A 25749-nucleotide genomic window follows, 5' to 3' on the forward strand; every position below is an offset into this window, starting at 1 on the left:
GTAGCTTTCATTGCCCAGAAAGACTTCTTGAAGGCGAAGAACAACTGTCGTGGAAATGAGAAGCCCGGCTTGGAATGGTTTCCACTGAGCTGTGGCGCCCATCATCATTCCTTTGATTGTCTCTGCTGCAAGGCACAGGGTGTTCAGAGCAGCAGAATACTTGTCCATATTTCGTTGGCTTAGAGCTAAAGTGGGATGGCGTGATAACATGAAAGCGTAACACTTCGACACCAAGTCCATGAACCATGAAAGGGCTGCTTGACCCAGCTGTCGTTTCGGCAGCTGGGTCAAGCAGCCCTTCCTTTACCAAAAATCTAACAGCTGGTGCGGCTTCTCTGAAAAATTGGAGAGCTACTCCAACTTTCATTTTTGTAAAGTGACCACAGCTCTCATGAACCTCGGACAGGGCAGGTGCGACCTTAAGCTCTCTCTCTGCGTCGTAGTCCACTACCACCTGGACGTGCTCTAGTTTCACGTATTGTGACGGGAGGTTGTTGTCGCGCACGGTGACATCACTCAGTGTGAAGACTTTGGAGCTTAAAAGTTGCCCTCTCAGGTTCTTTAACACATGGGCTGCGTCAGCAGTAAAAAAAAAAGATCTTTGCCTCCCAAACATGGATGCTGTACTGAGCAGACGTTAGTGGAATTTCTGTGGCTTGAAAACCCAAAATCTCGCCACATTGCTCGATTTGCTGAGCCCATGTCACATGTGACTGCTGGCTACAAATCTGGCTACAACGCTGGACGATGTCGAGCACATAGTCTTTGAGCCAGGCACCATCCATGTATCGTCCAGTAAATTCATATCCGATCACCTGCTTCCACCGCTGATTAATTCCGCCCAACATGAACACCAAAGTGTGATTAGCGGGTTCCTCTGGCTTTGAAGAAAGTGTGATACCTCCAAGGAGCATGTCTTGAGCTCGGTCCAATTCAAAGGCTGTAGCTATTTTCACTTCGCAAAGAAACAGCACGCAGTATTTCTCCACGTTTTCAATAGTTTCGGCCTTTCACTTCATAACATCAAAAGCTTCTTGAAGAATTCCTGGAAGGAATTTTAATCCCTGGATCCTCCGCGCCAACGTTCTGCTAGTTGGGAGGGGGTAACCCAACTTCCTCAGGGGGTCGTACCCGGTAGTTCTGCAAGTGAATTTAATTTGCAAACCTTGTTTAACTGTTTCCACAGACCAAGTGTGACCCTGGGTACTGTTTTTAGAAAGAGCACAAACCTGATCTGCATTCAAGAAGCATATATTTCTTTCGAAACTCTCAGCCTTACTTTCAAGCTTATGGACTTGCTTTCTGAGGTTTTGAATTGTGTTTGTAGTGATGTTGTGATGTTCTCGAAGCGTGGCATATTTTCTTTCTATGTCTGCCAACTGCTTTTCAGCTGAGCATAGTCTCTTTGTGTCTCACTAACTGTGGGAGTTTCATCAGTCGAGTTTGCCATTCTGATGTTCAAAGTTTCGACACCTGGGCTGTTCACTTCCATGTTGTCCGTTGACGTTTCTTGTGATACCGCTTCAGATGACTCAGCGAGCATTTCCACTACGTCTGATGCGGCGTGAGGTACATCGGCAGGGTCGCTCACCTCTTTGTGGTTTAACCTAGGCACAGGCAGTGCTCTTTCCCTCGGTGGCTTTCGCTTCCTCGGAGCAACTGGATGCAGAAAAATGTACAAACCAATTGTGACATCAAGCACTAGGTTCAGTAAAAACGCTAGGTTTTAGGGATTCAAAATGAAGAAGAGAGAGAATGCGAAGAATATGGTAAAAAATGCAGGGGGAGAAAATGACAGCAGCCATGCTTTTCAGCCTGAGTAGGTCGTTATAGGTGCGTTTCTGAGAAAGCTTAACGCCGTAAATAGTCTGAAAGTTCCTTGCCCGTGGCTGGTCTGTAGGTGGCACGTGGTTCACATGTGCATCTCGCACGTGTACGTAGAAATATAAGTGCGTAAGGATGAAAGGTGGGGTGTTGGAAGTTTTCTGGGAAAAGACCATTTGCGGAAAAAGTGACGCAAGTATGTGGGAGGACGCGTAGAAACAGTGATTGTTAAAAAAATTCTAGATAAAAATAAAAAGGAAATAACAACAACAACAACAATAATAATAATAATCATAGTAATAATAATAAAGGGAAAACAGAGATTTGAACGGACAGAAGACAATGGTAAAATATATCACAATATCATGGAGGTGGCATAACTATTAGTATTTCGTACGGCTCTGGTCTCAGTAGCAATGCCATGGAAATGTTAGCTTTATATATATATATATATATATATATATATATATATATATATATATATATATATATATATATATATATATATATATAGATAGATAGCGCCTGCCATTACTTTGGTAACGAAGGTGAGCCCTCATACTGAATAAGACACTGCACACGGTGGAAAGTGCCTACCTTTGAATGGGAAAAGCGTTGGTACAGCATTTGGCTTCAGCTTCTTCCATCCATCTGCCCGCTTTTGCTCAAAGCAGCATTCTTCAAAGTGAGCCTGTACGGAAAATTGACGTTGTTAATATACCGATTTGTTCCTTCGAGCAGTAAGAACAAAGTACGACAAATCAATGAAATCGAACAAACTGCACGAATACGGCACGACTTACGCACACGAGCATAACATAGAGGTGCAATTCTCCTAAATTATTTCACCTACTTCAGTTACAGATATGATAAGCTAGAATAACTGTCAAAATAGCATAATAATTTTCCTGCACGGCATAACGTATAAAATACCTTTATAAACAACACTGCGAAACACAAGCATAGCGCTTCACATATTTTGAGCTTTCAGATTTACTCCTCACACTGCTATGTAGGCGCAAAGATAGGTAGTGAACAATTTCGTTAAGCCCCGCCGCGGTGGTCTAGTGACTAAGGTACTCGGCTGCTGACCCGCAGGGCGTGGGTTAGAATCCCGGCTGCGGTGGCTGCATTTCCGATGGAGGCAGAAATGTTGTAGGCCCGTGTGCTCAGATTTGGGTGCATGTTAAAGAACCCCAGGTGGTCTAAATTTTCGAAGCCCTCCACTACGGCGTCTCTCATAATCATATAGTGGTTTTGGGACGTTAAACCCCACATATCAATCAATCAGCAATTTTGTTAAAGTAAGCGCGATGCGCCTCAGATAGCTACAGCCCTCGTGGTTTAGAAAGATTGATCGTATTTTCCAAGCCTATGCAGTTCATTATATCAAGTGTAGGGAACTATGCGAACGACGACGAAGCAGCATGAAACGGAAAGCCACAGCGTTGGTGCACGCGCGACCCGAGCTTGCGTTTGTTTTGTATTTTCGGCCTGTTGGCGTTCCTCGCTCTTCTGGCGTTCCTCGGCATTCCAGTAGGTCTGTACGTGAATAAACTGCGTGACATCTGGTGGAGGTGTGTGGACTCCCGTACAAACCTGGAACTTCGCTCCCGTAAGCTTCCCCCTCTACGTGACACGAACATGGCCACCGAGACGCCTCTCCAGGTGGGACCTTCGACCGTCCATGTCACTTGCGGTGCCGTGTATCCTCAACGAGACCCTCCTATCTTCACGGGCTCCACTGAGTTGGACGTCGAAGATTGGTCGGCGAGGTACGACTAAGTCGGCGCAAGTAACAAATGGGACGACCCAAGTAAGCTTGGCTACGTCACATTCTACCTTGCGGACACCGTGCAACTGTGGTTTAATAACCACGCAGCTGACATTACTACGTGGTCTGCATTCAAGACGGCTATTACGGACGTCTTTGGACGACCTGCGGCACGCAAGCTTCAAGCCGAGCACCGTTTACGTCACCGTGCGCAGCAACCAGGCGAGACCTACACGGGCTACATTGAAGATGTGTTGCATCTATGCAACCGCATCAACTCTACCATGCCTGAGGAAGAAAAAATCAGGCACATATTGAAAGGCATTGACGACGGCGCCTTTCAGATGTTGCTCGCGAGAAATCCCTCCACCATTGCTGTCCTCGTTTCCCTCTGTCAAAGCTTCGATGAACTGCGTAGGCAGCGCGCAATTGCTCGTCAAGCCCTCACGACGCCAGACACGCTCGCAAGCTTGCACCTAGCGGCCCATCCTACCGACCAGCAGCCGCTGCTTTCGACAATCAAGGACTTCGTCCGCGAAGAGGTAGCGCGCCAGCTGTCACTGCTGCCACTGACACATGAGCCCAGCAAGCTTTGGCACCGGACCTCCAACACGTCATTCGGACCCAAGTCGCTGAAGCCCTTCCGCCGGTGCATCAGCAACCACCAGTCACAACGCCTCTCACGTACGCCGCCTTCGCTGCTCGGCCTACGCAACAGCGTATGCCGTATGCTCAACCTGCCACGCCACCCTATGTCGTGCCTACAACCCCAATGGCGGCGCCGTACCCCTACGCGAGATCTTCAGCTCCATTTTACCGTCGCTCAGACGCTTGGAGGACGCCAGATAATAGGCCCATCTGTTTCGCCTGTGGTATCGCTGGACACGTCGCCCACCACTGTCGCCGAGATCCCCCTCCAGTCGACGCCGTGGGCCGGCCAATGGCGTCATCGTCTAGGACGCCATCAAGGTACACCACTGACGGTCCTCGACCCTACGCAAACCATCGGTCACCATCGCCACGACGACGCTCCCTGTCACCTATGCGTCGCCGACCTGCTACGGAAGAGGGAAACTAATCGCGTCAGCTCCGGAGGCAACAGCTGCATACAATTCGAACTGCTTAAGGCCTCCATCTTTCTCGCCGCAAAACGTTATTGACGTCAATGTTGAGGGGACCGCCGCACAAGCGCTTATCAACACAGGGGCCGCCGTTTCCATAATCTGTGAGCCCTTATGCCGCAAGTTGAAAAAGGTGACGACGCCTCTTTCGGGCCTGATGCTCCACACGGCCAACTCGCAGTGCATAGAACCTACAGCTGTGTGCACTGCACGTGTCATTATTCAAGGTGAACTTTATGCCATTGAATTTTTTGTGCTGGCATCCTGCTTCCACGAAGTCATTCTTGGATGGGACTTTCTTTCGCGTCATCGGGCCATCATAGATTGCTCACGTGCAGAAGTTGCCCTTACACCGCTGCCAAACTCTTGTTTTGTGGATTCTCTTCCTGAACCTTACAAACTTGTCGTAGTTGCAGACACGGAAATAGCACCGAGAACATCCGCCATTGTAGCCCTGACCTGTGCGGCCGCTCTTGCCGGAACTGTTTTGTTCACTCCGTCTGACGTATTTACCCGCCGCCGTAGCCTACACCTGCCCTTTGCCGTACTCACCGTGGAATCCGGTGCTACCGCCATGCTCGTCGCGAACATGCTATCGTCGCCAGTTACCTTACTTCGCGGAGAATGTTTGGGTAACATACAAGACGTTGACCTCTTGCGCCCTCTAGAGTTCGCCGAACACGCACATCACCTCCAGCTCAATGCTATGACGCCACCTGTGGCCACAGTGCCCGCGCCAGACTCATTCCAGCCCTCTGTTGCCGCTGAGCTATCGCCGACACAAAGAAGCGAACTCTTGTCCCTTCTTCGAGAGTTCCGTTCTGTCTTCGATTGCGCTCAACCATCTTTGGGTCGCACAGCGAACATCACGCACCACATTGACACCGGTACTCATGCTCCCTTACGCCAACGACCATATCGAGTTTCAGTGGAAGAGCGCCGTATTATCAACGAACAAGTCGACGATATGCTCAAGCGTGTTGTCATCCAGCCATCGCAGAGCCCTTGGTCGTCTCCTGTTGTACTTGTGCGCAAAAAGGATGGGTCTATCCGATTCTGTGTCGACTACCGCCGGCTCAATAAGATAATTCGGAAGGATGTGTACCCGTTGCCACGCATCGACGACGCTCTCGATTGCTTGCAAGGGGCAGAATATTTCTCCTCCTTAGATTTACGCTCAGGATATTGGCAAGTTTTAATGGCTGATCCTGACCGATCAAAGACTGCATTTGTAACACCTGATGGGCTGTATGAGTTTAACGTCATGCCGTTTGGACTCTGCAGCGCCCCAGCTACCTTCGAACGGATGATGGACACCATCCTTCGCGGCTACAAGTGGAACACGTGTCTTTGCTACCTAGACGATATCGTCGTTTTTTCTCGCGACTTTTCCACTCACCTTGTTCGTCTTCGTGCTATTCTCACGTGTCTCACCTCTGCTGGCCTTCAACTTAACATCAAAAAGTGCCATTTTGCCGCACGTCAGCTCACCATACTGGGTCACGTCGTCTGCAAAGAGGGTGTTCTCCCGGATCCGGTGAAACTCCGCGCCGTGGCCGACTATCCGAAGCCCAATTCCATCAAGACGCTTCGAAGTTTTATTGGCCTGTGCTCATACTTTCGTCGATTTGTGCGCAACTTCTCTTCCATCATCGCGCCTCTTACCAACCTGTTGACAACTTCCAAAGGCATTTCTGCTTGGTCAAAAGAGTGCGACGAATCCTTCACGGCGCTTCGGCGGTTATTATTACCACCTCCAATACTACGCCATTTTGACCCTGATGCGCCTACGGAGGTCCACACCGACGCCAGTGGTGTCGGTCTTGGTGCTGTATTGGCTCAACGAAAACCAGGGTACCAAGAATACGTGGTCGCTTACGCGAGTCGAACCCTCAAGAAAGCCGAGTGTAATTATTCCGTCACGGAGAAAGAGTGCCTCGCAATTGTCTGGGCTTTGACGAAGTTCCGCCCATACCTTTATGGCCACCCTTTCGAAGTCGTCACGGACCACCACGCTCTATGCTGGCTATCATCGCTCAAAGACCCGTTGGGGCGCCTTGGTCGGTGGGCGCTTCGCCTACAGGAATACGACATTCGTGTTGTATACCGATCCGGCCGCAAGCACTCCGACGCTGATGCGCTATCCCGCTCGCCGCTACCGGCTGACCCAGCCTCCTCGTCACCTTCTTCAGCTGTCATAACACCAATCGACTTCACAGACATGGCATCGGAACAACGCAAAGATGTGTGGATTTCCCAACTCCTCGCCTTTTTGACTGATCCGTTAGCTAATTTTGTGTCAAGAACTATCCGCCGTCAAGCCACACATTTTGCTATTCGAGACGACCTACTCTATCCGCGGAATTACACGTCTGAAGGTAGGAAGTGGCTGTTAGTGATACTCAACCACATGCGCTCAGAAACCACTGCTTTCCACAACGACCCACAAAGCGCTCACGCTGGCGCTCTCAAAACGTACAACCGTCTACGTCAGTGGTACTACTGGCGCGGCATGTACACATTTGTCCGCAAGTACGTGCGTGCTTGTACTGCATGCCAGCGACGTAAAGTCCCACCTCAACGCCCTGCCGGTGCACTTCAGCCTCTGCCTTGTCCAGCGCGTCCGTTTGACCGCGTCGGTATCGACTTATACGGACCACTTCCCACGTCATCTTCTGGAAATAGGTGGATAATTGTCGGCGTGGACCACCTCACGCGTTACGCGGAGACAGCAGCACTACCCGCAGCAACCGCGAGGAAAGTTGCGTTTTTCCTCTTGCGCAACTTTGTTCTTCGCCATGGTGCTCCCCGCGAACTTTTGAGCTACCGGGGGCGTGTTTTCTTGTCTGACGCCATTCAAGCGTTGCTCGCTCAGTGCAACATGGTTCATCGCCTGACGACAGCATATCACCCGCAGACGAATGGCTTCACAGAACGATTTAATCGCACTCTCGGTGATATGTTGACGATGTACACAGCTTCAGACCAGACTAATTGGGACACTGTCCTTCCATTCGTCACGTATGCGTATAACACCGCTACGCACGCGACAACAGGATTCTCCCCTTTCTTTTTGTTGTACGGACGCGAACCATCGTGCACGCTGGACACTATCCTCCCATACACGCCCGACTCCTTTGAGTACACTGCAATTTCTGATGTTGCCAGGTACGCAGAAGATTGCAGACGATTGGCCCGTTCTCTGACAACCGAGGACCAAGGCCACCAGAAGCTACGGCTTGACACCGGCCGACATCTCTCTACTTTCACGACTGGTGCTCTCGTTTGGCTCTGGGTTCCACCGAGCACTCCTGGCCTTTCGTCGAAATTACTGGCACGATACCACGGGCCCTACCGCATTCTCGCCCGTACGTCACCCGTCAATTATGAGATTGAGCCATTGACACAGTCTCATGACTTACGCCGTCGTGGCCGAGAAATTGTGCATGTGAGTCGCCTGAAGCCGTATTACGACCCCGCTATAGTGACTACGCCTTAAGTCGCCAGGTTGGCTACGCTATTCACCGGGGACCAATGTAGGGAACTACGAAGCAGCATGAAACGGCAAGCCACAGCGTTGGTGCACGCGCGACCCGAGCTTGCGCTTGTTTTGTATTTTCGGCCTGTTGGCGTTCCTCGCTCTTCTGGCGTTCCTCGGCCTTCCAGTAGGTCTGTAGGTGAATAAACTGCGTGACACGAGTGAAAAAAAAAGGAGCTGTAAATGCACCGGAGGTTCCATACGTTTGTCCCCGCTGTAAGAGGCTACGTTGCCACCATTCTGAACACATAAAATATCAAGTCTGCGTCTTGGAAAGAGTGGTGCAGACACGCTGGCATATGTATTTCACACGGCTACGAATCAGGTACTCACACTGCATATACAGGTATGGTTCGTCGGCTGCCGCTTGTCCCGCTTGATTTTAGCGGTCCATAGGAGCCGTCTTTTTGGGTCTCTGGGAAAGGAAAACATTGTGCAGCCTTTTTAGCGCTGTTACTGCATCGCGGAACGCAGCACCCAGGCATTCTGCGCAAAGACAGCGTGAAGAGTGGTGCTTTCCATGTCGAGCCAGAGAGTCGGCGCGAGCGGAAAGCAAGAAAATGGCGTCGGAGCTCCCCGAGAACCGGTTGGGGCGGCAACTGCTCCGTCAACGAGTGGCTCCACCCTAAGCGGGGGCGCGCGCATCAAGGCAGCCTACCATGGAGTAGTGCGAGAAAGTGGAGATGGCGTGACAGCACTGAATGCTCACGCCGGAGGAACACGTGGATGGTCGTCAACATTAGGAACGCTTCGTTGAAATTCCTTCTCATCGCAATGTTGCGGCCTCGCGAATATCTTGAGTGCGTAGCACGTAGGAGACTCTGCTTGTCATTTATATTTTATCTTGTGTTCAACGCAATGTTTAATGCAGCCTTACCCCATTTCCCCCCAAAAGTAACGATGCTCCGAACTACAAACTAGTACAATAAGCTGACTAGGTCAGAGGCTATACAGAAGTAACAAAGAACTATTCGCAATAATTCACCTAAAATTGCAATATACACTTCTGAAACGTTCGGCTGGTACCCGCGTTGCTCGAGAGAGGGTGCCACCGCTGTGACAAGCGCGCGATAGCAAACGGAATAGCTGAATTGCTGGCCTCTACTAGGCACTTTCTGAGGTTTCGCGGTATAGTGTAGCTGTACGAATGTTCTGTATTGTAACAAGTTTGCCTTGAATCTCTGTTAACATTTGAAAAATGTTCTACTGTTGAGAATCTGGATAGCAGCTTGAGTAAAAGTTGTTGTTCATCTAGTTAGCGCATGTTACAAGAAAATTAGACTACGTGAACCAAGGCGAAAGGACAAAGTGTCACAGTTTTTTTTTTAAGATAATGCCATAAATCTTTTTCGCTTACAATACACCGGAAAGGCTTTTCAGGCTTATGTGTTCTTACGCTGAAAAAGAGTTTACAACACACCTAGCTTAGGCGCATTAACAGGTTCACACAGTCTCGTGAGCTCCAGTTTTTTACACAGCAACGTGACTTTTACCTCGTTTATTTGGATAGTCACTGGCTTGCAGTTTGGCAGCTTCCGCTTGTTCACTGAAGGTCTTCGTCGTTGTCAAACATGGCAAGACCTCCTTCTTTGTCAGCTTGGAGGAGCTGAAGTTCGTCCTGTTTGAAGAAAACCACTTGTGTGCGTGACACACTTGGGAACGCGTTTTTATTCCCTGGTGGATTGCGTCGTCTAATTTTCTGGATAACAGGCGGTTTGATGCGCCAAGTGCGATGAACCAGGCCAGCGTAGGCGCATCTCACTGTGGTGTGGAAACGCCACACATATAAGATGCGAGAGTGTCACTGGTCCCGTTAATTAGGAAGGCGATTGCGGGGATGATTCCAAGGTTTGAAGTATCGGCGCCCCGAATGGTACCACGAAAGCATAGACAATTTAGAGGTGGTCCTATGTGGCGCGCCATGCAACGAGCACCGGCTGTGGTTTAAAGAACGAATCAGAGCCGAGAGTTGACAACAAAACAAAAATATATTTTTAAATACGGCAAGAGCAAACAGCACACAAATATGCACACTCGCAAATAATTCAATACACAATATCTCCAATCACAAGGTATTCTAAACAACGGGTACACAACACAGCAATATATACTCAAAACAATGGGCACAAACAACAGTGCGCACTACAATGCAATCTGATATGCACTAACCATGACACTTAGAGACTTGAAAAAAGTTCGTCAACCTTATTCAGTCCAAAGTTATTGGATCAAACTTTGAATGATTCTCTTCAAAGAACCGTTCACTCATCTGGACGAAATTTCACCGCGGTCAATCGGTATTCTATTTGAGTGTTTGCTCCGCTGTTTAGGGTTTCACGCGTTGGTTAGATGAAGGAATCCTCCATTTTCATGGAAGCCCTGACAAGTCCGGCGCTGATTGTCACTCCATTGCTTCCGATGATTCTCTTCTGGGTACCTCGCTTCGTCAAATGTCCGTGCTTCAATAAGAAAACTTCTTCGCCTGTAACATGTCGGCCACTCACGCGCTGCGACTGCAGAACACGTCTTCGCCCACTAGTGGTAAGCACACACTCTTCTGCTTGTAATACAAGCCTTCACCCGCAGGTGGAAAACCCCTTCATCTCCTTTGCTTTGTCACTGAAGACACAAGCCTTCGCCAGACGGCGGGAAAACACCCTTCATCTCCTACTCACCACCATCCGCTGCTCGCTTAGTACGTTCGCCCTGGGTTTCGGAAGGTTCGTCGGCGCGCTGTACAGCCAAAGCCGGGGAAGGGGCGAGGTTTTTCTGAAACTATCCGCGACACTTGACGCGGCATTCCAAGACTCACGCTTTCCTTCTCGATGATTCTGGAGGTCGCTCGGCGATGGATGCGAGGGGGTCGGTAAGCGTAGCGCGGCGCCTCGGAGGAGGAGGGGCAGTGCTACAGAGGAGTCCTTTGATGTTTGTTTCTGTCGGGTTGTTTCTGATGTTTGTTGATGTTGGTTTCTGTCATGAAAGTCTGGCGCCTCGATTTCACGTAGCAGTTAGAATTCTAAGGCGCGCGCTTTTTTGAGCGCTCGTTTGGGACAAAGAGAGAATTGAATGGTTGCGTCAGTCACACATGTAACACTAACACATATAGCACTGATTTGTTTTCATCTCACTGAGCTGAAAAAATCATGTAATCTCGCATTGGTGGCTTCCTCTCGGCGCTCAGGTGATCATAATGGACGAGCCAACGTCGAACATGGACCCCGACGGCCGGCGCGAGATGTGGGACTTGCTCCTGAAGATTCGCCGCAGCTCTTCCATCTTCCTCACCACTCAGCACCTGGACGAAGCTGACGTGCTCGGGGACCGCGTCATCATCATGGCCAACGGACAAATAAGGTGCGCGCGCGTGCTCTACATCTGTGAGCAGCTTCAAAAACGGGCGACAGTTTTCGCGAGTTCTGGCCGCCGTATAGCAGGAGGTGACGGGTCGCACAGCAGTTTTATGAATCATACACTAGAGGTGAACAACGACAAGGACCATGATAACGATAACAAGAACAATAACAATAACCACAACAACAACAACAACAACAACAACAACAACAACAACAACAACAACAACAACAACAACAACAACAACAACAACAACAACAATAATAATAATAATAATAATAATAATAATAATAATAATAATAATAATAATAATAATAATAATAATAATGATAATAATAATAATAATACTCTTAACATTACCAAGAACAAGAACAAAATACTAATACTAATATTATGTAGTGCACTACAGCGCAGCAAACACACAGTGAACGGAACACAGAGACAACGAGCGCTGAGCTTTAGGAAGGTTTATTAGGAAACAGCACTTGTATATATACCGTCCGACACAAAAGTTATTCTTCGCACATGCATAGGTAGGACATCTCTTCATCGATGAGCTGTAGAGATGGCACGCTTACACAACCCTCCCTTGGAAAGAAAATGCTTTCTGATTCTGTGATTTCAAACGTGATAAGTGTTTAAGCTCTTTTAAATGCTAATGTATTTCTTGGCTATCTCGGGCATCCGGCACTGTCCGTGGCGTCCGTGCAACGGCAGGTGTTATCTCTTCGCTCTCCCTCCCTCTTCCATAGCGACAGCAGCGGGCATGCGCACCTAGAGAGTCTAGGAGAGGGTTGGTACAGTGCTTCGCCGCTCCTTCTCTTCACGTTCGCTTTCTCTTCTACCTGCGCCCACTCTCGATTGATTGATTGATTTGTGGGGTTTAACGTCCCAAAACCACCATATGATTATGAGAGACGCCGTAGTGGAGGGCTCCGGAAATTTCGACCACCTGGGGTTTTTTAACGTGCGCCCAAATCTAAGCACGCGGCCCTACGACATTTCCGCCTCCATCGGAAATGCAGCCGCCACAGCCGGGATTTGAACCCGCGACCTGTGGGTCAGCAGCCGAGTACCTTAGCCACTAGACCACCGCGGTGGGGCAATGCGCCCACTCTGCTGTCTGCTCGAGCCTCACACTCGACCATTCGCTGGCTGGGCGCCTCTCAAGGGCATCCATAAATGTGCGCTCACTCTGAAACGCCAATGCCAAGGCGAAAACGCTGGCCCTCCACTCTCCCGTCCACTCGCCCCTCACTCTCAGCCGTTCGCTGGCTGGGCGCCCCTCAAGGCGATGGCAGAAGTCGGTGAAGGTGAATGTTTGACGGCCATTGCAAACCTGTACCGATGATCACCTAACACTGCAAAATGACCTCCACAAGATTAATGACTGGTGCAAACAATGGCTTATGTCGCTAAACAAGCAGAAGTGCAAAATTATGTGTTTTACACGCAAGCAACATATTTCTAGCCATTCGTACATAATTGATGACTACCCTCTGTCGTACGCATCATCCTACAAGTACCTCGGTATTCATTTCACACCAAATCTTTCTTGGTCACACCATATCACCACCATTTGTGCGAAAGCTTCTAAATCATTGGTTTACTTACGCCGCAACTTGCATAGCTGTCCATCCCATGTTCGGCAGCTAGCTTATCAGACCTTCGTTCGCCCACAACTTGAATTCGCCGCATCGATCTGGTCCCCATACCAAAATTACTTAATCAACATGCTTGAAGCTATTCAAAATAGGGCAGCCCGATTTATCTCACGAAATTACGACTACCATAGCAGCATAACGGAAATTAAACTTTGCCTTTCTCTTCAACTGTTGAGTACTCGGCGGGATATTTCTCTCCTATGCCTCTTCCATAAGTATGTTCACAGTAACAAACCATTCCCATTTCAACTCGATAAACCTTGCGTTACATCTCGTAGGCTGCATAATAACTTAAGTTTCACGCGATTATATGGGTCAACGGACGCCTTTAACTCATCGGCTCTTCCTCGCGTCATCCGCTTGTGGAATGATCTCTCGAATGACATTGCATATCAATCAAACCCCGAAAAATTCAGACAACTTCTTCACTCTTTCTTTCAGTCATAGACACTTCGATTGGTTCCTTTTTACAAGTATTTGTTGCACCTCCTGTATCGTTCCAGTGTAATTATATTCATTCGTTTTTTTCCATTTCCTCCCGGTTACAGCTTAGGGCCTTGTGTTCGTTCAGTAAAGAGCACGCGCTTTTTTTTTTGTTTCACACTTTGTGACAGCCTGCATTTTTCTACTTTATAATGTTCTTATACACACGAGAAAAACTCTCTTATCGCCCTTTATTATCCTGTATTTCTTAAACAAGAACAAATTGCTTTCTGCGCGCTGCTCTAAAATATTTTTGGCTACGTGTGTGCTAGGTGTTTTTTAGTAAGTGTATTGCGGATATTTGTTCTCCTCCCGCCAACAATGTTCTGATGTGTAACTTCAAATGACTTTTTGTACATTCTCTCTTTAGTGACATATAACGCGTTATTTTTTGTTGAGTTCTTTCAAAGTTTGATGTTTCCTTAAGGTTTTGTCGCGACACTCACCCTTTGTAACCCCCTTTACACAATGCCCTGCAACAAGGGCCTGTAAGGTATTTTTAAATAAATAAATAAATAAACGATACCCACTTTCGGTGCAATAATTCCTCACGATTCTCTTCAAAGAGGTGGGGGCATCTTTAAAGACGGTCGTCTTTTAAAGACGATCGTCTTTCTTGGGGTCTGTCTGTCTGTATAATTGTCTGTTTGTCTGCCCTTAACGGTTTATAAAAGGCACTGGACGATACCCCAAGCGGCCGACCCCATCCGCAGCGCCTACTAATATTGCTCAAGATTCAGCGTTCATACTTTTGCGATTGTCAATTAAAAAGAAATTATAGCGCGTATCTGAGGTACCATAACAGCACGTAAGGACCGTAGCGTTTATTACGCTGCGCTGACCATGCAACGCTTGCACGAAAGGGCAAGTGTACCCAACGCTTTGCTAAGACGACATGGTGGTGACACCTACTCGTCGCCTTGCATTCTACACCTTATCACCTCCGAGGAGGGCGCGCATGACGCGCGCTCCCTTTTCCAAAATAACTGCCAGATAGTGCTCACGACTCACGTGTGACGTGATTTGATACGCTCGTTCGCCTCCGCTGCACGCTCGAGGTACTCTAACGCAGCACCTCCACAGTACCATTCAACAATTTTTAGGGGCAAAGCTCTTTATATCGGCACCCGTTCGTCCCTCGTAGCTGCTGTAGCATGTAACAAGTATAGCATTTTGACCTCCATGGTGGTGCCGGTAAGAGCTTTCTTCAGTGCGTTGTTGAACAATAAATAGTGCTCAATGTACATGCCAATGGCTGCTAATGAGGAATGAGAGACAGGAGCATTCGGCTTTTAGTTAACGCGCACGCTGCGATCCCCATTAGCAGCCATTGGCATGTACATTGAGCACTATCTGACAAGAAAGGGATGCTACGTTATACTCGCTGGGTGTAACCTCCTCAGTTTAGAAAGGTTTAGCGAGCGTTGAGCCGCAGTGCCATGAGTACAATGAACGAGTATATACCATGAATGAACTCGAGGTGGTTAAAGGTGGGAAGTAGATACGAAGCGCAAACGGTAACAAAGTAAAAGCCGAATTCTCCTGTCTCTCATTTCCCATTAGCAGCCATTGGCATGTACTTTGAGCACTATCTGACAGGAAAAGGTTGCTACGTTATACTCGCTGGGCGTAACGTCCTTGGTTTTAGAAAGGTTTAGTGAGCGTTGGGCCGCAGTTCCATGAATACAGTGAACTAGTATATACCATGAATTCGAGGTGGTTAAAGGTGGGAAGTAGACCCGAAGCGCAAGCCGTAAGAAAGTGGGCGTATGCCTCCTCTCGTTCAGTCCTTGGAATGTCCGCTGAATGGCGGTGCTTCTATATGGAGGGATATATGATGAAATGATGCGAGATGGTGGTACTTGGAGTGTTGAATAGATGGACGAACGGACGTACAGACAGATGCATGGATGGACGCATGAACGGACGCACGGACGGTCACACAGACAGACGCATGGACGGACGGAAGCAAGAATGAATGGACGGACGAATGCTTCGCCCCACTCTCCATCATTCACTCCGTGGATATGCAGCCAATTTTTTTCTTAGTGCACCAGAATAATTTACTAACACTAATGGCCACTCATATATAATAATAATAATAATAATAATAATAATAATAATAATAATAATAATAATAATAATAATAATAATAATAATAATAATAATAATAATAATAATAATAATAATAATAATAATAATAATAATAATAATAATAATAATAGATACTGTGATTATAAGGTACAGGTAGCGGAGGACTACAGAAATTTTGACTACTTGCCGTTTTTTAACGTGCAACTATATCTGAATAAATTGGCCTCTAGGATTTCGGCTCCAGGGAAATGGGGCAGCCGCAGGCGGGACTCGATACAGCGACCTTCGCGTCACCAGTTGAACACTAGAACCAGTGGACCATTGCAGCGGGTAGTCCACACACTATGGAGGGAGAATTGACGTGTCTGAAAGAGCAGCAACGCGTCTAACACCGGATTATTGAATAATACACGGATTTGCCTAAGCTGAATTGGTACTCCTTGTAGCTTTCAAGTTTTTTTTTAAACAGACTGTTATAAGAAAAGTTCAGCAATCCAATTTGGTCACCTTACCCTTCTGGGCTTGCCACTTCAAGTGAGCTCAGCACGTTCACGTTCGGAGCTTCAAGCAACAAAAAGTAGGCAACGCAGGCACTATCCGTAATTAGTGAGTAGTGTCTGAACAATCCCACCGCCACAGTTATCTCTTGTCATCGTTTTAGGAGACCCTGTGGGTCACGCAGTCTATTGAAGTTCTGCCGAAGTTAGAGACTTCACTAGCAGTGCTGTTGAAGGCACGGCGTAGAGAAAGTGAAGCAGGAAGGTTAGCAATAATATGTGAGATTTTACGTTCCAAACCAAGGCAATAATACGAGAGACGCTGTAGTGGAGGACTCCGGAAATTTGGACCATCTGGTGTTCTTTAACGTGTCCAGTACACAGTACACGGGACTCTACCAGTTCCCCTCCATCAAAATGCGACGGACACGGTCGGAACTGATGCCACGACCTTCGCCAAAGGTCGCGAGTTCGGGAATTCTCAAGTTTTGGAAAAAGTTCTTAGGATCTTGAACCACGCCCCGCCGCGGTGGTCTAGTGGCTAAGGTACTCGGCTGCTGACCCGCAGGGCACGGGTTCGAATCCCGGCTGCGGCGGCTGCATTTCCGATGGAGGCGGAGATGTTGTAGGCCCGTGTGCTCCGATTTGGGTGCACGTTAAAGAACCCCAGGTGGTCTAAATTTCCGGAGCCCTCCACTACGGCGTCTCTCATAATCATATAGTGGTTTTGGGACGTTAAACCCCACTATTCAATCAATTAGGATCTTGAACCACTTTGTAGGCATAAAAGTACAATGAAATTCGCACAGATTTTTCAGAAGGAATATTTTACAATTTCCGTAAAGTATGTCCTGTTGAGCAGGATTGAGTGGAAGAATTTACTAGGTGTGTGAAATCTGAGCTATATTATTTTATGAACCAGACGGGAACTTATATTGATCACAGCGGCGGCGCTCACACCGTATTTTTGCTATAGCATTGATAAGACCTTATATTTGTGTGGCATGAAAATAGTGTTGTCAGAAAGTATCAGAAACTTGGATTGAGTTCGCACACTATTACAAGCAGCTGCTTGTCAGGTTATATGGTGTCGCGTGATGACACGCGCGCAGATTGTCTTTTTATTGTATTTTTGATAACTTATGTATTATGAAATGTTTAGCTTTATTTTTCGCGTGTGGTCGTCACTGTCCAGCCGAAATAGATATAAAAAACTAGCTGGGTCTACAAAAAGTGGTGTCTACCAACACCACTTTTTGAGGTAAAGTTTTCTCCGTCATTCAAACATCCTTCATACTGAGGTGACTCTGAGCTAGCGCGAAGCCCCGTAATTGTGAAAGATATTTAATTTTGACATTAAAATATATCACTGCATGGCGCACCTGCTAGCGTGACGCCAGCGGGACGTCGGGCTACAGTAACAATTCTGATGACTTCCTGAACCTGTAGGTCTAGTTTCGATGACGTCGAGTACCAAGCAATAAGAAATGACGCTTACGCGGCACCAAAGAAACCACAGAGCAGACCGGTCGTGGATTTAATCTGTCTAGGTTTATTGCCCGAGAATGCGCAGGGGCGGTGCCAAAAATATTTTAACTGCGGGGGAGGGGGGGAAGGCACACACGAGAAATTTATTTATTTATTTATTCACAGAGTACCTACATCGCCATATAGGCATTACGTAGGGGGGGGGGGACAAAAAACAGTCAGTACAAAGGAATTCGTAGCAAAGTACAAAAAATAAAAAAAGAACCACCGCCACAATTATCAGAACATAATAATGCATCACAAAATACATTTTGATACACACAGACCATACATAATGCAAGAAGAATTTCACAGCATAGAAAAAAAATAAATCATTATTTGTTATATTAACCAAGTCGTCACTTAAGCTGTTCCACTCTCTTATTGTTTTTGGAAAGAATGAGTGGAAAAAAGTATTGGATCTGCATTTGAAGGTAGATATCTTTTTGCTATTCTCACAGCGAGTGGATGTGTAGGGGGGTTGAACAAGGTAGCTATGGTGATTGATTCCTGTGTTAGAGTAATATATCTGGTGCAACAGTGTAAGCCGTAGTTTCTGTCTACGTACACGTAGCAGATCCCATCCCAAAGTGGCCTTCATTTGTGAAACGCTGGCGTAGGGGATATAATTATTTAAAACAAACCTTGCTGCTTGGTTCTGAAGTTTTTCTATTTTATTTATAAAATAGTCTTGGTGGGGGTCCCATACTACGCATGCATAATCAAGTATGGAACTGATCTGCAAAAATGATAAAGTTTCCTTGATTTCGCGCGTCGCCTGTTTGAAATTCCTTCGAATAAAGTATAACATCCTACTAGCTTTTGCTATGGCCGTGCCAATGTGTTTGTTCCTTGTAAACGATTCAGCAAAATGAACACCGAGATACTTATAATCGCAGTGTGGGTTAATAAGTACGCCATAGTTCCTACAGGAGGGCAGGGAGGCTGGGAACATATGCCAGGGAGGCTGGGAACATATGCGTTGTCTTTTGACTATGCTTGCTCACAAGGGCGGGGGCGGGGGAGGCAGAATTTTGTTCTTTTTTGAGGGGAGGGGTGGAGGGTCTCCCTTACCTACTTTGCGCCGGCTCTGAGCAAGTGAGAAGAAGCTCATATGACGCCGTGATGTCACGTCTTAAGAACTCCAACTAGCTTGTTGAATTAATTTTTCAGGACACACTCCTATTCATCAGTTTGTTTTCGGGGCTCCCACGTACTTGGCCTTTCATTTGACGCAAAAAAAAAACACATCTGAAAACGTTTGTGTCAGTACACCTTTAGGCCTACATCCGGCCTACGCAAGTTTTGTATTCTTTGTCGGCACTTTGCGCAGGTGTGGCGGCTCACCGACGTTTCTGAAGCATCGCTTCGGTACAGGGTACCACATGAAGGTCCTCAAGCTTCCACGTTGCAACGTGGCGGGCATTCAGGAGCTGCTGCGCAGGTACGCGCCCAAGGCCCGCCTGGAGAGCGACTCTGACAACGAGGCAGTCTTCATCCTGGGACAGATCATTTCGTCACGAAAGGCCGCCACCATGTTCATGGTAATTTACGAGTCCCTCCAAGGGTGAAGATGCAGCTTAAACAGTGTTTTTTTATTATATTCGAAAGTGCGTGTAGAGACGATGCACGAACAAAAAAGCCAAACGAGCGCAGCTTAACAACTGGGATTCATGAGGGATGAACCCGACTTTTCAACACTCTCAACACATATGAGATGTCACCCAAGATGCTAACAAAAGAACCACTAAAAGCCATGAAATAGGCATGTTAGAGAGTTATCATTGAAACTGTTGAAAATATATCATATTGACGCGTGACAGGTTATAAAAAGCATGAAAAACGTCATAAAACATAAAAAACGCCGTGCATGAGAATAAATGTGCGTACATGAAAAAAAACGTAGACTGTGGAGGTTGTGTGCCGTGTTGCAGAGATATGCGTACTCTTTGTCATAGTAATCGATAGATGGCTGATAAGGTGATAACAGCACTGAAGGAACTTGTGGCATGAGCGACTCATGAATAAGAACACCCCGCGTCAAACTGTTAAGGGGGCTTAAAGAGGGTCATGACAGCGACTTTTCGCTCATAATCTGCGTTATGCGGATTAATCTTCCCGCGTTTACAAGCGAGATCGCAAAATTTCAGCGCATTTGGTCGATCGCCTAATTTAAAATGAGCATCTTTATGAACACGCCATGGATCCTCCCGAGAGTCTGTCAACACTCGTGCACTGGCGAGCCGTGACTTAACGAGCTGCTTGTTTTGCGAGCGTTCGCATTCTGACCAACGATATTGCTTCGTAGTCAACTGCGCGCGCAAGGAGTCATTAGAAATTGAACGATTTGAAGTGGCTAAAACTTGTTAAATGATGGCATCCTCTACTCTATAACGTGCGTGACGTCTCAGGCGTCATAGTGGTGGGCGTGGTTTATATCCGGTGATTTTAGGGCAAATTTTTGCTATAGCAATTATATGGGCACTATCAGCTGATTTTCGCCGTCGCCGTCATGCCCCGAATATGTATATTTATGTGAAACGCACAAATAAAAAAAATTCTAAGGGGACTTGAACCAGCGATGCTTCGCTCTTCAGCGCGCTGCCTTAACCAACAAGGCCCTCTCTCGCCAACGGTGAGCTATATATACATGTTGTATCAAGAAATGTGTCCAGTATACTTTAAAAAATTACAGAAAGGGGTATCTGCGTGCTACTTTTGGTGTTGCCTTACTGTGGCAGAAGGCATGTATTAGAATGTGAACATAAAGTTGGTGAAAATATGGAGGGCTGCAAGGGGAGGGTCACCTGTTGGTGCAAACACAAACTCGGAAGTATAAAATCTTTGTGTGTGTGTGTGTGTGTGTGTGTGTGTGTGTGTGTGTGTGTGTGCGTGTTGCACAGGACCGTGGACTTGCAGATGCGAGCATTGTGTTCGTGCTCGCGATTTTATTTTATTGCAGTAACAATTGTGTGAACACAAGGCAAGCTTCCGCCGTCGCCATCATGTTTTGCATAAATTTCAAATCAGTAACGTCGTACTGTGCATCGTATTCTCCACGTGAGAATAAAAGCAGGTGAGCGCGGCCGAAGCAGATATGAAGTGAGTTGGCCGTTTCCGTAGCTTGGTGAGGGCATGTGAGGGTTGCCGTGGATGGCACCTTTAACGTGAAGAAACACCCCGCCCGAATTTTATCACACAGAAAGCGCACAAAAGTAGGAGCTCGAGGCTTTGCCCAGCGTATACAGACACGAAGCGAGGCAGTTCTGAGCGTCCGCTGGTCATTTTCTTCCGTTTAACTGCCCGGATCTTTTCGTTTGAGGGCTCGGGTAACGGTACAGGTTTTTGGCTCAAGACTACTGCAATATTGAACGCGATCTAAAAAGTACCTGGCCAATTTAATGTTTAGTAGGTGGCGAATTGAACACTAGCAGAAGGTAATCCTCACAGGGCCCCGTGTGCAATAATGTAAGACTACTCGTAGTCGAAATACACATTTTTTTAAAGACGAAAGTCTTTCTTGGGGTACTTCGACGCAAAAAGTTTGGCCTGTCTGTCTTTCTGTCTGTCGGTACATCTGTCTATTTGTCCGCCGTAACGATGCCTCAAACGGCTAACCCCATCCGCAGTGCCCACCAATATTGCTAAGGTTAAGCGCTCATATGCGATTGTCAATTAAAAAGTAAGCAATTATTGCCCGTATCTGAGGCACCATAACACGTCAAAATTTTGTATGCCTTTATACTAGAGAAGGCAAACATAAGCTGTTTTAAGGATTGTAGCGTTTATCACGCTGCGCTGACAATGCAACGGTATGCTCAAAAAGGCGAGCATCTCCAACGCTTTGCTAAGACGACATGGTGGGCGCACCGGCCCGTCGATTTGCGTTCTACAACTTATCACCTCCGAGACAGGTGCACACGTCTTACTTCGTTTTCGAAGATAACTGCCTAATAGCGCTCTTGTGACATGGGCGACTGCCTAGATGCGCTCGACTGCCTAGGAGAACGAGTGCCCAGATGCGCTCGTTCGCCTTCACTGTACGGGTCGAGACACTCTAAAGCAGTGCCTCCAGAATACGATTCACCGATTTTTTCGCGCAGAACACGAAATACACGTTTTGTTCACTCTCTCCAGGTGCAAGACTATCGTCTTTCGGCGACATTTGCAGTGAAAGATGCAGATACTGGGCCGAGTTTTTCTCTACCACTGTATAAATCATTGTCACACTTTTTTGCGATTTTTCGCATCACTCGTGTTGACGCTGACGGCCAATTCACGAGGCATATAAGACTTTTGCCTGAAAACAATGACGCGTGTTGGCAGCGGTCCCGTCTTGTACAAGGTCACGTGACTGTGCACGTCTACACTGTTATTCCAGGACATTGAACAGCGCAGTGCGGACCTGGGCATAGCGTCGGTGGGGCTCGCCGTGACCTCCTTAGAGGACGTGCTTTTGAAAGTGGGTGAAGACCAGCACATTCATGGCAAGACCGCGACCATGGCCAACGAGGAGACTCCGGAAGTTGACGCCAAGAGTGAGTCACCGCGTACATCATGCGGGGGTGGCAATCTTGAGAAAAAAAATCTGTGCTGGCTGCTCGGTCCTTTCGTGCAGCGAGCATTTCGTCGCATTAAATCCGCGATGACACAGCCCTTTATGAGAAATAGCATGATATACTGTATATAAAGCAAAATTTACATAGTTGGATGTCACGTTGCTGGAGATCAAACGAAAAGCGGCGTTAAAATAACCTAAGCTGTACATTTTAGCAAAGAGTTATAATTACAACTTAGATAATTGTTCAGTTAGTGCAAAGCCATTCACGCCACATTTCTTTTTAAACCCGATTCAACGACTCGTTAAAATTATATGAAATGGTTGCACACATTTGCCAACAGCGAGCGTTCCCCAAGAGGCATAAAATGATTCGGAAATCTCCGGCGAAACGCCTCACGCTTGATGTTTCGTCAAGCACAATACTGTCACAAAATAATAAAAAAATAGCGATCGTGTGTAGCAAACTGCTGAAACAGCAGTGGCATGAAGGAAGTTTGGATAACAGCAATTTTTAATTTGCCATTGGCTAAGTGTTGGTGATTTATTCTTTGCATATGATGCACACAAACCCTGAGCAAATAGTAAATGAAGCATCATTGTTGTCTAGAATTAATATATGTACAAGATTGAAAAAGATGGCGTCTCGAATCTGTGTCGTATATAGAAACGCACCTCTAATACTGGAGTCGACCTTTCAGCAATGACCCCGCCACCGTGTTCTAGTGGCTAAGGTACTTGGCTGATGACCCGCAGGTCGCGGGATCGAATTCCGGCTGCGGTGGCTGCATTTTCGATGGAGGCGAAAATGTGGTAGGCCCGTGGGCTCAGATTTGGGTGCACGTTAAAGTACACCTGGTGGTCGAAATTTCCGGAGCCCACCAATACGGCGTCTCTCATAATCATATGGTGGTTTTAGGATGTTCAACCCCACATATCAGCAATGAGACTTGGTTTTCGTGTTTTATGGGTTGTACAACCCAGCACCTTTCTTATAACCTTATGTCTTAATCCCTTAGACGCTGCGCCGGGCTACCCTATGGGCTGCAAAAATAAGGGTCCTTCCAAACTTCAATCTACAATATTCTTCGGTTATCGGTGCTCAAAGACGAGTGAGTGGTTTATTTCTCGCCTTGCTGCATACGGAATTTCTCATGCGGCATTTCCTCATCGCAAATTCAATTGTTCATAGTACACGTGGAAAATGCCGGCGCCAAGCATTTAGCTTACCGTGATTTCGTGTGTTTCAGCTGCGCGCTTTCATCTCCGCTTGTACTGTCGCAAACGCACAATATGGAACGAAAGTAATTGATAGCGTGTGGCAGTCCAGCCAGATAAGGCAGACCGTTCATAGGAAAATGTGGCGGAGAAAGTTAGGAGCCATTTCACGACTGATATCCCTCGTGCATGAAACAATTGAGAGCTTATGTCCTCATGACGTCACGCGAAGATACTGCTGGCTTATCGAATTGTGCCGAAAGAATGGGAAATGCCATGAGGTAATAATGAGCCATTTCTTCGTATATTCCGGGGTTTTTTAAGAGCCCTTTCGATAACAAAATAATAATTATTTGTGTTTTACATTGAAACACTACGGTATGAAGAACGCCATGTAGTAGAGGGCTTCGAAAAGTTCGACTATTGGTTGTCCGTTAACGTAGACCTACCTAAACCGGAGTACATGGTCTTCAAGGGTTTTTTCGCGTCCATCCAAAATGCAGCCACCGTGGCCGGGGTTCGATGCCACGACTTTTGGGTCAGCAGTAAATCACCATAAACAGTAGACCATTGATTGGACCTAAATTGGAGGTTTGAGATCCCAAAACGACCATATGATTGAGAGACGCCGTAGTGGAGGGCTCCGGGAATTCTGACCACCTGGAATTCTTTGACATGCACCCAAATCTGAGTACAGGGGCATACAGCGTCCTCGCTCCATAGAAAATGCAGCTGCCGCAGCCGGTATTCGATCCCAAGACCTGCGAGTCAACATCCGAGTACCTTAGCCACTAGACAACGACGGCGGGGCAGTACTGTAAGGAGTACTCTAAATACAGTGAACGACAGGTACAGTGACCGTTTAGAGCCACGGCCTTTCGTCACGCCATTGAATAGATGCCGTCCAAAACTGATGACGTCACTGTGTTCGGTGCGGGAATCCCAGGGTGGCGTCTCCACCAGCAGTTTTGTATCGCGTGTTTTCCCGCTAGACCACGTGTCGTTCGCGGTAAGAGTGGTGTTTTCGGAATTGTGAAATTGTACTTTACTGATACGCGGAAACGCGTTCAGCTCTTCAGTGTCCCTTCAAGCCATTCCTTCGTGTCCTTCATGCACGCCCTTGCATCTTGCCCTGCAGTGCCCATAGTGAAGACAATTGCTAGCACGACAGCCATCGAGCCTTCCCTGTGCGGCCGCGTCTGGGCCGTGGTTCTCAAGAGGGCCACGTACGTGTGGCGCCAGAAGAAGATCCCGCTGTTCAGCTGGCTGCTGCCGCCGCTCATGCTGTCGCTCCTCTTCTTCCTCGAGTACGTCAGCCTTCGCGGCAGCGGACAGGACGTGGAGCACGTCGGCGACACCGTCCGCTACACCTTCCACGAGCTGATCGGACACACGCAGGTGAGCCAGGTTTGAGGGACGGGATCGAACGCGCAGCGCTCGCTTTCACCTTGTGTCCAGTCTTTTGATTGAGAGTTTGGGGACGGGAGGTTGGGTCGCGTGGTAATGCGTTGCGGAAGCCAAAATAACGGCGTTTTTAACTATAGTCGACCAGGAGCGGAATTCTTGTCCCGGGGAGGTCCGCGAGAGATGGGCTGGTGTCCTTTCATGACATAACGAATCATAATAAACTAGAGTGGAGGTTTTATCCGCCCCCGCACAAGCGGTTGACTAAGGCGCAGGAATGCGTCTGGAGAAAACTGCAGACGCGATATTTTCCCAAGCCCTGCGTGTTGAACAACAAGATGTACCCGGAGGAGATGAAGCCGCAATGCAAATGGTGTCAGGCTGTGGCAACATGTGATCACATACTTTGGGAATGTAGCGTAGTGCCGTAGCCTGTGGATATTATGCGTGATCCCTCTCTTGAGCAGTGGGAGGCCGTGTTGATTAGCTCAGACCCAGTCGTCCAGTTAAGGGTCGTGGAGTGGGCCACACAAGTCGCCGCCAACCTTGGGTGGATGGCCATCTAACACGAAATCATCCGCAGTTGCTTTCTGACGAAATAAAGTTTTACCATCCATCCATTGCTCTACAGCGGCGAATTTGTTTCACTGTTCTATCGGGAGCCTACATGCCTTCCACTGGTCGTTTCAGAGCCGC

General features: G+C 47.5%; 1 protein-coding gene across 1 annotated transcript; it reads left to right on the forward strand.

Moving 5' to 3' along the window:
- The first annotated feature begins 11447 nt into the window (after positions 1-11447).
- Positions 11448-25062, forward strand: LOC142772256 (phospholipid-transporting ATPase ABCA3-like). The gene is made up of 4 exons (XM_075874450.1): positions 11448-11611; positions 19207-19417; positions 22255-22411; positions 24788-25062. The coding sequence occupies exons 1-4, from the start codon at positions 11448-11450 to the stop codon at positions 25060-25062; spliced, it is 807 nt and encodes a 268-aa protein (XP_075730565.1).
- The last annotated feature ends 687 nt before the right edge of the window (positions 25063-25749 follow it).

This window comes from Rhipicephalus microplus, chromosome 9, assembly GCF_043290135.1.
Source record: "Rhipicephalus microplus isolate Deutch F79 chromosome 9, USDA_Rmic, whole genome shotgun sequence".
Taxonomy (NCBI): Eukaryota; Metazoa; Arthropoda; class Arachnida; order Ixodida; family Ixodidae; genus Rhipicephalus; species Rhipicephalus microplus.